This window comes from Salvelinus alpinus, chromosome 2 (assembly GCF_045679555.1).
Source record: "Salvelinus alpinus chromosome 2, SLU_Salpinus.1, whole genome shotgun sequence".
In the NCBI taxonomy this organism is placed as follows: domain Eukaryota; kingdom Metazoa; phylum Chordata; class Actinopteri; order Salmoniformes; family Salmonidae; genus Salvelinus; species Salvelinus alpinus.
This window is the reverse complement of record NC_092087.1, coordinates 108,941,485-108,954,184: the sequence shown is the minus strand read 5'-3', so window position 1 is coordinate 108,954,184 and position 12,700 is coordinate 108,941,485. Positions and strand designations below refer to the sequence as shown.

General features: G+C 39.7%; 1 protein-coding gene across 2 annotated transcripts in view; it reads right to left on the bottom strand.

Moving 5' to 3' along the window:
* Positions 1–255: 255 nt before the first annotated feature.
* The window catches only part of LOC139548923 (zinc finger protein 180-like), a 51,605-nt gene continuing 39,160 nt past the window's right edge, over positions 256–12,700 (bottom strand). The window contains exons 1-2 of one of the 2 annotated variants that reach the window (XM_071358890.1): positions 4,894–5,550; positions 256–2,122 (exon numbers count right to left, since the gene is read on the bottom strand). In XM_071358890.1, the coding sequence (XP_071214991.1) occupies positions 1,161–2,122; positions 4,894–5,227 (1,296 nt within the window). In that variant the 5' untranslated portion in view covers positions 5,228–5,550 and the 3' untranslated portion in view covers positions 256–1,160. Of the gene's footprint in view, positions 2,123–4,893; positions 5,551–12,700 lie in introns of those variants that run through there. The other variant, XM_071358900.1, reaches the window with a different exon arrangement.

Below are 12,700 nucleotides of genomic sequence, written 5' to 3'. Positions count from 1 at the left end.
CAACTGGAGCACTGGGCCAGACACTCTTAAATAGAACCTGGACCAGCTCAGGTGAAACACCTTCCCACTAACGAGATGGACAAGCCAGCACAGGTGTAACACATACTGACTAACGAGGTGACACCAATCAGTGCGTCCTACGTGCTAACGAGCTAGACGGGCTAAACAAGCTATACGAGATAAAGTCCAACCTCAAAACATAAATGGAAAAACCAAAGAATGTAACACCTTCCCCCCAAATAGATCCTACATTTATGACTCAATTTATTAAGATTGTTAATAAAATTGATTATAGACCGATTTATTATACTGCGTCCATGTGTATAAGCTGCGAGTACGTTGAAATTAAATAGTTTTCTTTTCAACTTTCAACTAAAACCAAACTTATATTGTACGTCGGGCATAGTCTTATTTTCAACGTCATTTTGCTAGGTGGGATATCCCCAATGTCGACAGTTTGTGATAAATTGAAAACCTAAACATAAAATGTACTATATACACAAACATCTGCCACAATAATCATATTACTTGTATTTATATTTATTTAAACAAGCTCCTTATAAACTGCACAAGCACCAGAAACACTGTTGTTTTGACAAGTAGCAATAAATCACTGATATTGATTAGGGGGGAAATCAGGTTGTAGGTGCTGTTGAAACTAACACAACTAAAAAAAACACATGGAAATGGGAGATATCTTTTAGCTCACTGGTTAGAGGACAACCTGCATAAAACAGTCAGCTACATTTTGGAGTGATGCATTTAAATTTAGGGGTCGCTAAACAAAGGAACAAAACTTATTTGTCATCACTCAACGATATCATGTTGAAATCAATTGTGTGACAGAAGGGAGATGAGGTTGCACGTTCTGTGAAAACGAACAGCTCAAAAACCACACAGAATCTGGGAGTAATGTGTACATCCCTGGTTAGAGGACAATTTGTAGAAAACAGTTTGCTACATTTTGAAGTGTTGCATTTTCATTCAAGTGGGTCACCAACGTGGGAAGTGTAACAGAGGACAAATGTTTAGGCTTCTACATTGTGACATGAATAAAAAACTCCTACAACAATGTTAAAACATTCTGCATTGTGACATTATTTCATTGATATCATGAAACAACTCCTTGATGTATTTTATGTTTAATCAGAGATCTTTTATCAGAGTATCTCTTCCTCTGTGTGTGTCCGCTTGTGTATATTCAGGCTGTTTGGCTGAGTAAAACTCTTCCCACATTGACCACAGCTATATGGTTTCTCTCCTGTGTGTGTTCTATGGTGTATAGTTAGATAGCGAGAAGAAGAAAAACTCTTCCCACAATGATCACAGCTAAAAGGTTTCTCTCCGGTGTGTATTCTATGGTGTATAGTTAGATAGCTAGAAGAAGAAAAACTTTTCCTACATTGATCACAGCTATAAGGTTTCTCTCCTGTGTGTGTTCTCTGGTGTATAGTTAGATACCTAGGAGTACAAAAACTCTTCCCACATTGATCACAGCACGGATTATCTCCTGTGTGTGTTCTATGGTGGTTAGTTAGATTGCTAGATGTAGAAAAACTCAACCTACATTGATCACAGCTATATGGTTTCTCTCCTGTGTGTGTTCTCTGGTGTGTAGTCAGATTGCTAGATTTAGCAAAACTCTTCCCACATTGATCACAGCTATATGGTTTCTCTCCTGTGTGTGTTCTCTGGTGTGCAGTCAGATGGCTAGATTTAGCAAAACTCTTCCCACATTGATCACAGCTATATGGTTTCTCTCCTGTGTGTGTTCTCTGGTGTGCAGTCAGATGGCTAGATTTAGCAAAACTCTTCCCACATTGATCACAGCTATATGGTTTCTCTCCTGTGTGTGTTCTCTGGTGTACAGTTAGTTGGCTAGATGTAGTAAAAGTCTTCCCACATTGATCACAGCTATAAGGTTTCTCTCCTGTGTGTGTTCTCTGGTGTATTTTAAGTTCTGATGAAGAGTTGCAACATTTCCCACAGTCAGAGCAGCAATGAGATTTCTTCCCCGTGGTTCTCTGCTGGTGTTTCAACGTGGAGAGACTCTTCTCTGCCTTGTCAGCATCATGAGGCTGTTGAGGCTCCCCAGAGGATCCACGATAGTCACATCTCTCTCCTGTGTGAACAACAAAGTCAGACGGTTAAAGGGCCACAACAGCAGAAATCCACTGTTTATTTGAGGTAAAAGGTGATGCCCAGAGGTCTGTTAAATGATTTTACAATTGTCTAAAGACAGTCGGGTGGCAGACGACCTTTGAACTCCAAAAAAGGCCCCTTTCTGTGCTAAAATTGCAGCACGAGGGCGATGCACACACAATTTGATTGCAGAAACACCTCCCTGCTAATGAGGAAACCACTAGTTATGGATGTAGTATATCTGCTAATGAGGAAACCACTAATTATGGATGTAGTATATCTGCCTGGAACAAAAATGGTGAGCAAAGATTTTAGTTTTCCACAATGTATTCTGAATATTACAGCGCATAATCAGCGCAAGATCAGGAGTGCTACTGAAGGAAACTCACATTAAGTTCTGTGTCTATTCACTAATTCACCACCGTGTGAGTGCATTAATATCCTCCATGTCCAGGTTGTTTATGAGTGCATTTCACACTACTTTTGGATTACAACTGTTAGGCTCGTTTGAATCTCCTGCTTAATATGTTTGTGTTATTGTCGCAAATCAACTGCTTTATACTTATAAAACACTTCAACCAGTAAAATGCTCTTTAGCTAGCTTTTCCATCAGCGTGAAACTGAGGGTTTGTACATTAAGTGTTTAACAAATTGGCCCATAACTTCCCCTAACAACAACATAGACCTACTGTAGGACCCATAACAACAAGATAGACCTACTGTAGGACCCATAACATCACCTAACAATAACATAGACCTACTGTAGGACCCATAACATCACCTAACAATAACATAGACCTACTGTAGGACCCATAACTTCACCTAACAACAAGATAGACCTACTGTAGGACCCATAGTTACAGTTTGGACTTAAATCGTCAGTTTGGACAGTTTGGACTTAAATCGTCTTGAAGGTCTATGGCAAGACTTGAAAATGGCTTTCTAGCACTTAACAATAACATAGACCTACTGTAGGACCCATAACTTAACCTAACAACAACATAGACCTACTGTAGGACCCACACCTTCACCTAACAATAACATAGACCTACTGTAGGACCCATAACTTCACCTAACAACAACATAGACCTACTGTAGGACCCATAACTTCCCCTAATAACAACATAGACCTACTGTAAGACCCATAACTTAACCTAACAATAACATAGACCTACTGTAGGACCCATAACTTCACCTAACAATAACATAGACCTACTGTAGGACCCATAACTTCACCTAACAATAATAACATAGACCTAGGACTATGAATCATTTAATATTTCAAGTGAAACATGGAAAACTAAAATGGCTTTTTTTTTCATGACATTTCATAACCAGATAATTTTGTAATAATCCCACTAGGCTACTCTGTAATGTGTTTTCATTCTAAATGACCTGAATAAAGGAAAATATCTCTGTGTGTTGTACAATAGCCTATCCATCAAGGAACAGTTCTCTACACATTATGAGCTAAGTATCTCTGTGTGCAAACAGACTGAGACACTACTGTAAATCAAGCAGACAATAACACATTATAAACATCAATTTGTTAGGGATGTTGGATCCAACGTGGAGCACGGCATAACTGTCTTTACCAGAGTAATGAATGAAGAAGCACTTTGGTTGTTGTTGCATGTCGTTATGTTTGTCATTTTTTTATATATTTTTATTTTAAAATTTATTTAACTAAGTTAGTTAAGAACAAATTATTTTTTTCAATGACGGCCTAGGAACAGTGGATTAACTGCCTTGTTCAGGGGACGAACGACAGATTTTTACGATCTTGCAACCTTTCGGTTACTAGTCCAACGCTCTAACCACTAGGCTACCTGCTGCCCCGATTTGACTGGCATTAAAAAAAAAAAATCCTGGATCAGCTGATGATAGTTGAACATGTGACTGTAACTAAACAGCTACAGTATTAAGAATTATGTGTAATTATTGAAGAACCGCGTTAATGACAGTATCGATTTGGGTGTTGTCAATAAAGTTAAGGTGACTCTCGGTTAGAACCATTGGATTTAGCAAACTCTGAAATGATTTAGGATTTCTGTGCCCATGATAATACACTGTTTTCTCAGCATAACATAAGGAGACACTAAATGTTACGTAGGTAGCGTGTATTTTAGAGATCTGAATACAAAAAACTGTAGGAACAGGAAAATAACCTAAACCACAAGGCCAAATCTAAACTGGATTAGCTTACCAAGATGACATTGAATGTTCCTGAGTGGCCTAGTTACAGTTTGGACTTAAATCGTCTTGAAGGTCTATGGCAAGACTTGAAAATGGCTTTCTAGCAATGATCAACAACCAACTTGACAGAACAGGAAGGATTTTAAAAGAATAATGAATATTCACATGAAGATCTGTCTCCTATTGGATGACATCACGACTTCCCATCAAGCCAACTCCTTGAAGGCCTTACTATGACATCACTCACTCCTTCTAGTTTGCAGTTGTCTAAAAAACACTATTTTGCTCAAAACATTTATTTGTTTCCCTTTAGTGTGTTTATACTTTACTGTATTTATATATCACTTTTCAACAGGAAAATTTTGAAAATAATCACTGGAGGAAGTCATGAACAATTCACAGTACAAAAACATATTCAAGTATAGAATGCCCTTTCAAAAATCACACATTACTTCAACAACTGCAGAGTTTGTGCCCCTGTCTTATAAGATAGTACTCACTGTATTTACTTGTGTTAATCAGATCAATGGCCCTGTTTTATAAGATAGTACTCACTGTATTTACTGGTGTTAATCAGATCTCCAGTCCTCTGTTCTTCATCCTCCTCTAATGTGACAGTAATCTCCCCCTCTTCATCCTCCACTCCAAAAACTTCATCTTCCTCCTTTTCTTTCACAGAAAAATCCTCCTCCTCTTTCACTCCATAAACTCTGAACGCGTCTTTCTCTTCTTCTTTCACTGTAACAGCATCACCCTCTACTTCTTGTTTTACTGTGACATCCTCTTCTTCCTTCTCCTCTTTCACGACAATGTTCAGCCCCAGAGCTTCTTTCTCCGCCCAGCAGACCTCCTCTTCTTTAACAAGAGGGGAGAAGCTTACTGAGCTCATGTTCGGGGATGTTAGCTAGCTAGCTATCATTAGCTACTAGGCTAGTGCTAACTTAACCAGCCAGCTACTATAGCTGACTAATACAAAATAACGTAATATTAAATTAAATAGGTTAACAAGTAGATACGACAGAAGTGTGTCTAAAACACAGTAGGTAATATACACCAAAAGCGTATAAATAGCTTGAATCTTTCGGTTATGTTGGCTAGCAAGCTACCGAGGTGGTTGACGAGCTGTTTATGAAGAACCGTCCACTAGATTATACGTCACGCTGGCAGCGTCGTCTGAAAGACGCACATCGCCGTCTGCTGACTGGAGGGGAAACGCAGTTGAGGATCATATTTTATTTTAAAAAAATGATTATTTCAAATGGATTTAATTCAATAATTTCATTATATTGAGACATACAAAGACAGGAATGTGTTGATTGATTAGTGTAAATAAAAAATTGTTACTACAGCACATTTAAGGCAGTTTCATTAAGTCAAACTAAATCTAAATAATTAGCAAGCTACTGTAGGTCCATACTGCTCCTACATGGTGTAACAATACATTATGTAGATGTATATAATGAACAGACTAGGTCTATACTGCTCCTACATGGTGTAACAATACATCATGTAGATGTATATAATGAACAGACTAGGTCTATACTGCTCCTACATGGTGTAACAATACACAATGTAGATGTATATAATGAACAGACTTGGTCTATACAGCTCCTACATGGTGTAACAATACATCATGTAGATGTATATAATGAACAGACTAGGTCTATACTGCTCCTTCATGGTGTAACAATACATCATGTAGATGTATATAATGAACAGACTAGGTCTATACTGCTCCTACATGGTGTAACAATACATCATGTAGATGTATATAATGAACAGACTAGGTCTATACTGCTCCTACATGGTGTATCAATACATCATGTAGATGTACACTACCATTCAAAAAGTTTGGGGTCACATAGAAACGTCCTTGTTTTTTAAAGAAAATCTAATTTTTTCATTTATTTACCTGTTTTTGCTTTGTAATTATGGGGTATTGTGATGTCATTATGGGGCAATGTGATGTCTTATGGGGTATTGTGATGTCATTATTGGGTATTGTGTAGATTGATGAGGGGAAAAAATTATTGAATCAATTTTAGAATAAGGCTGTAACGTAACAAAATGTGGAAAAAGTGAAGGGGTCTGAATGCTTTCCGAATGCATTGTATATATAGGGGCAGTACTTAGTGACATCACTTAATGAAACAGGAGATACAAATATATAACATAGATTCACAGTATCAACATTCAATGTATCAAAATATATGACCAAGCTGGAAGTGGAAACGCCAGCCCAGCCATAATCCTAGAGGTTCACTGATGATCAACCTCCTCCTTCACATCTGACTCCTGATGATCAACCTCCTCCTTCACATCTGACTCCTGATGATCAACCTCCTCCTTCACATCTGACTCCTGATGATCAACCTCCTCCTTCACATCTGACTCCTGATGATCAACCTCCTCCTTCACATCTGACTCCTGATGATCAACCTCCTCCTTCACATCTGACTCCTGATGATCAACCTCCTCCTTCACATCTGACTCCTGATGATCAACCTCCTCCTTCACATCTGACTCCTGATGGTCAACCTCCTCCTTCACATCTGACTCCTGATGATCAACCTCCTCCTTCACGTCTGACTCCAGTGATCAATCCAGAGCGTCTTCTTTTTTGGGGAATCCCGATGGACGACGTCATCCAATAGGACGTCATCACCACCACCGCCCACAAGTTAATTGTCATTCAGGTTATTAATGGGAAGAACATTAGCAATATGTCCTGTCTGGTAACTTGTCTCGTTCAAAGGATTAACATTGGCAGGTGCACAGGGAGAAACACCATTAAAAAAACTCAGTTGATCTTAAACTGCGGAAACACTTTTGGAAGTCTTTAACTGCATCAAAGTCTGTGGCCTGTGATGTTGGGACAAATGATAGTCCCTTATTATACAAGAGACAAAATTCACAAATTCTACAGCACAACGGCAGAGTCATGTCTTCAGTGTAAAACTAACAATGACTCAATAATCCTTCTGGGAATGTTATGACGTCATAAAGTTATGGGTGGAGTTAGAAAGTTGGCTGTCAGAAGTACAGTTATACAATGTAAAATTACTTTTAATCTGTCTGTCTGTATATTTCTAAACATGGCATTTGGGGGTGCAGTGAGATACCCCAGAGTTGGACGATACTTTTCTCATAAATCATCTTAAATATTATACTTAATTAAACCTGGAAATCAACCAATCCTCTGTTGTTAATTCAATAGAAAGGTCAAATGCTTTATTATCTAAAAGTTGAAAGTGACGGAGAGAAATAAAATGGTGCTGATGCGGGCTGGAGATGGGGGTGTGTTCTAATGGGTCTGGACAGGTGTGATGTAGTTAATGGAGATGGGACTGTGTTCTAGTGGGTCTGGGCAGGTGTGATGTAGTTAATGGAGATGGAGGTGTGTTCTAGTGGGTCTGGGCAGGTGTGATGTAGTTAATGGAGATGGGACTGTGTTCTAGTGGGTCTGGGGAGGTGTGATGTAGTTATTGATGTAGTAGTGATTTGTAGATCAATCAGTCGCCTGCAGTGTCAAACCAGCCCAATACCAAACTAATCAGGTGGTTGTTTGACGAAATGAAGCTTCACGTGCTGCTGATAAAGTGATACAGCACACTGCTTTGAAGTTTACTGCTTTCAAGGCTCGTAGCTCCGGTATCAAACGTAACATATCGAAAAGTTGACACAACATAAAGGAGCAGGTTGATGTCCTCTTTTGATTTGAGCCCACGGCAAGAAGTCACCAGAGCCTACCGTGCTAACGGGTTCCCACTAGATAACACAACCACACAGTTAATGAAAAGCATGAGGTGAAGCTTGAGCTAGATATCAACCTATCGAGCTAGTGTGACCTTCCTGGTCTCTCAAGTCAGTGAGTCAACACAGGAAGGAGCAATGGATGGATAATTCATTTATTTCCAAAGCTGCAATGATGGGACACACACAGTCTGGATGAATGATCAGTAGTGACGGGATATAAATAGCACTCCCACAGCAATTCTCCATTAATCTGCCCTATAATATTCGAACAAAAAAACTATTGAAATGTCTATCAAAGTCATTGTGATCGTATAGTGGATTTAACAATTCCTACTAATTCCTAATTTACTATAATAAAATGAATACATTGTTTCCATGTGTCTCATATTCACTACATCAGAATAAACTGTCATCCATTTTACTATCAAAATATATCAAATGAACCTGAAGATTTACTCAATGTCCCCCTCTGGTGGCGAGGAAGTATAATACACCTAAACTAACAAAACCGGGCTAATAAAGTGGCTGGTGTTCATGAATTTATAAAACATATACTCTATACATTTGTCATAAATGACCTGCATTGATGAGACACACAGTGTGGATGAACGATCAGTAGTCGACAGGGTAAAAATAGCACTCCTAAAGAAGATGCATTTTCCAGTTAGATACCAACTTGAAAGAGGGAACTTTACCATAAAACCCACATGGAAAACTGAGATTTGGCAAGTAACATATAAAGAGAGGCTTATTTGACGCCAAACCAACAACAGTAGTTACTAAAACATAAATTGCTAATGTATGATTTAAAAGGTGGATTTTATGATGTAATGTCAACTTTATATATTTCTACCCCGGGACTATTCAATTTTGAACTCACCCACAGCAATTCTCCATAAATCTGCTGTGGATTACCCAGAATCCCGAAATAAATTAATACATATGTGATCATTCAAAAACATAACTGGTTGTGCTTATAGGGAACCAGATCGTGAACACAACTAAGTTACTAAGTCTTTAGCCACACTGTATTGTTACACTGGTGAGTAAAAACTCATGCTTCCTACACTAACTTTTTGTCTGAACATTATAATATATATTTTACGTCACACTAGCGTCATTGTCTTAAAGTCGCACATCTCCATCGCAGTCAGAGGTTCAGACTGAGCGTTACCCACTCCAGTCAGCTGATGGCGGTGTGCGATTTTAAGGCAATGCTGTTAGTGTGACGTATAATATAGTGGACGGAACGCAATGCTGTTAGTGTGACGCATAATCTAGTGGACGGAACGCTTCTTTCAACAGCAGCAACAATTAGTCAGCCACCTCGGTAGCTTGCTAGCCGAACCCATAAAGCTCTTTAGACGATTTAGTGTATATTAGCCACTGTATTTTAAACCCTCGTCTGTCGTCTAGTTAGTTAGTTATCCTATTCCATTTCATATTTACGGTGTTGTTGTTATTATTCAGCTGGCGGGCTGGTTAAGTTAGCATTAGCCTAGCTAGCTAACATCTCCGAACATGAGTTCACTAAATTACTCACCTCCTGCTAAAGAAGAGACGGTCTGCTGGACGGAGAAAGAGGGTCTCATCAAAGAGGAGGAGGAAGAGAAGGATGTTACAATACAAAAACAAGTAGAGGGTGAGGCTGTTACAGGGAAAGAAGAAGAGAAAGACGTTACAGTGAAAGAAGAGGCGTTCAGAGTGAAAGAGGAGGAGGGTGTTACAGTAAAAGATGAGGAGGATTCAGTTTTTGAAGTGAAAGCGGAGGAGGGGGAGATTACGGTCTCATCGGAAGAAGAGGAGGAGGAAACTGGATATCTGGGCCCGATTTCCCAAACGCAATTTAAGGCATCCAGTGGTTCTAAAGATGAACTTAGCCATAAGATGATTTTGAGAAACCGGGCCGTGATTACCACTGGTAAGTACTGTCTTAAAAACAGAGGTACAAACTCTGCAGTTGTTGAACTGATGTTTGGTGTCTAAGGGGAAATCTGCAATTGCTACATCCATATTTTGACTTTTAAATTATTTATTTATAGCCATTGATTCTTGAAGAATATAACACATGCCTCATGAGCTTAGTTCAACTGTTGTTCCCCATCAGAACCCCAAATAAGCTTTTTTTACTCCAATGTTTAGAAACAATGTAAATCAACAGCCTCAACATGGTTAAAACTATAATGTTGATATCTTGGATGGTCAGTCCTTGCATCCATAGGTCTGTCTATGAATTTGAGAGTAGTTAAATGTCTCCAGCCCCATCATCATCTTATTACAAAACAGTGGTGGAATGACTGCTGTGTTATTGTTTCAACTGCAGATTGGTTGATTGATGTGTGGCTTTTTAAAAGGGACAACCTAGTATTTAAACAGCAACAAAATGGCTGCCCAGAGACTTGGTTTGGTGAACAGCTGAGGGATGGGGTCTGGAGAAATGTAACCACTCTCAAATTCATAGAGAAAGCTATTGTATCAACCTTAACCCAACACCTAGCGACCTCGTCAAGAAGTTCAGACATCTTGGCGTAACAGTTATAAGGTGTTGGCTTAACAGTCGCTGGACACAGGTTTGAGTTCAGCTCAGGGCTTCCCCACGAATTCACTACACTATGAATACAAGGACTGGCCATGCATGATGTATAGTATATTCTAGAATTCATCCATGATGTCATAATGATAGTTTAACCAGGTTTCTAGGATATATAGTATATTCTAGAATTCATCCATGATGTCATAATGATAGTTTAACCAGGTTTCTAGGCTCTATAGTATATTCTAGAATTCATCCATGATGTCATAATGATAGTTTAACCAGGTTTCTAGGCTATATAGTATATTCTAGAATTGCCCGTGAAGATTTCCTGTGGAGGAAAATTATTAGAGCTGTCGATAAGTCATTGTATAATATTCAGCCAATTTTTTTCATGCCCTTACATTAAAGGCAAGACATACCTAGATGCAATTACATTCATGAATTGGTTTGAAACCTTTGTTTTAAACCCTTCTCAAAGTTGGTGCCTTGACGGATTTGTAAAAAATGGTTTGTCATGAAACACTATTTTTTATTTATTTAAATGTAACCTTTATTTAACTAGGCAAGTCAGTTAAGAACAAATTCTTATTTACAATGACTGCCTACCCCGGACGACGCTGGGCCAATTGTGCGCCGCCCTATGGGACTCCCAATCACGGCCGGTTGTGATTCAGTCTGGATTTGATCCAGGGTGTCTGTTGTGACGCCTCAAGCACTGAGATGCAGTGTCCGCTGCTTCACCTGGGATCCCCAAAATCATGTTCTAGTGCTGTTCCCAACTAAAATACATCTTGGTCAACCAAGAGTCATCTGTTCTTTCTACCAATCGCCCCATGTGTGTTTATCAAATCTATATGTACTGAACTTGTCTGATGCTTTAAGCACGCTGTTTGATCAAATAATTGAGACACACAAATGACTCAAAGTCATAACTAGAGGGAAATGACTAGAGGTAGCCGGTCGTCAACACAACCTGACCAGAGGGAGCCGGTCGTCAATATAACCTGACCAGAGGTAGCCGGTCGTCAACACAACCTGACCAGAGGGACCCGGTCGTCAACACAACCCGACCAGAGGGAGCCGGTTGTCAACACAACCCGACCAGAGGGAGCCGGTTGTCAACATAACCCGACCAGAGGGAGCCGGTTGTCAACATAACCCGACCAGAGGGAGCCGGTCGTCAACATAACCCGACCAGAGGGAGCCGGTCGTCAACATAACCCGACCAGAGGGAGCCGGTCGTCAACATAACCCGACCAGAGGGAGCCGGTCGTCAACATAACCCGACCAGAGGGAGCCGGTCGTCAACATAACGACGTTTCTTTACTTGCTGTTTGGAGGTGAAGAAAAAGTTACTTTGAGAAGCTCCACAAGTCATTAGTGGTGCAGTGTTAAGACAATGAGAAATACTATCAGACATCCCCATATGGGCACATTTATAGGCCTACATTTGTGTGCAGGCCAGGTAGACTAGTCCTACTTCTTTATGCGTAATCAGGTTTGCGTCGTTACTCAACATTGACAGGAGTGTTTCAAACAAAAGACAATGAATAAATTGACAAAACTGACGCATCTTGTAGGGTCACGTCTGGGTGGTCTGCCATGGACTGTTTCATTTAGTATCCGTTTGGGTCGGCATGGGGAATGATTGTATTTCCCCATAGTATGTTTTTCCGAAGTTGAATGACTGAAAGGGAGTGTAACTTTGATTATAATATCACTTCCCTGAAGGATGGAAACGAGCTACAACACCTGTTTGTCCCCGCCCTTTCCTGTGTCAGTGAAGAGCGGTATTAAAGAGCGGAATAAATCCAAGCCTCACTCTCATCACCTGTGGGTGGCGGGGCTTCCAGCGAGGCGTGGATTTAATAGTATGTTGTACCTAGTTTCCCTCCTTCCGGGAACAGTAGTTATGGTCATAACGTTACGCGTGTCATATGATGAACTTCAACTTAAATACGAGATCTTGCTGTCGGACAATTTTTTTGTTTTCTGAAATGCACTCGACCTACTTATCATTTAGTGGCTCCTTATGTTACGCTGGGAAAACAGTTTTCATGGGCACAGAAA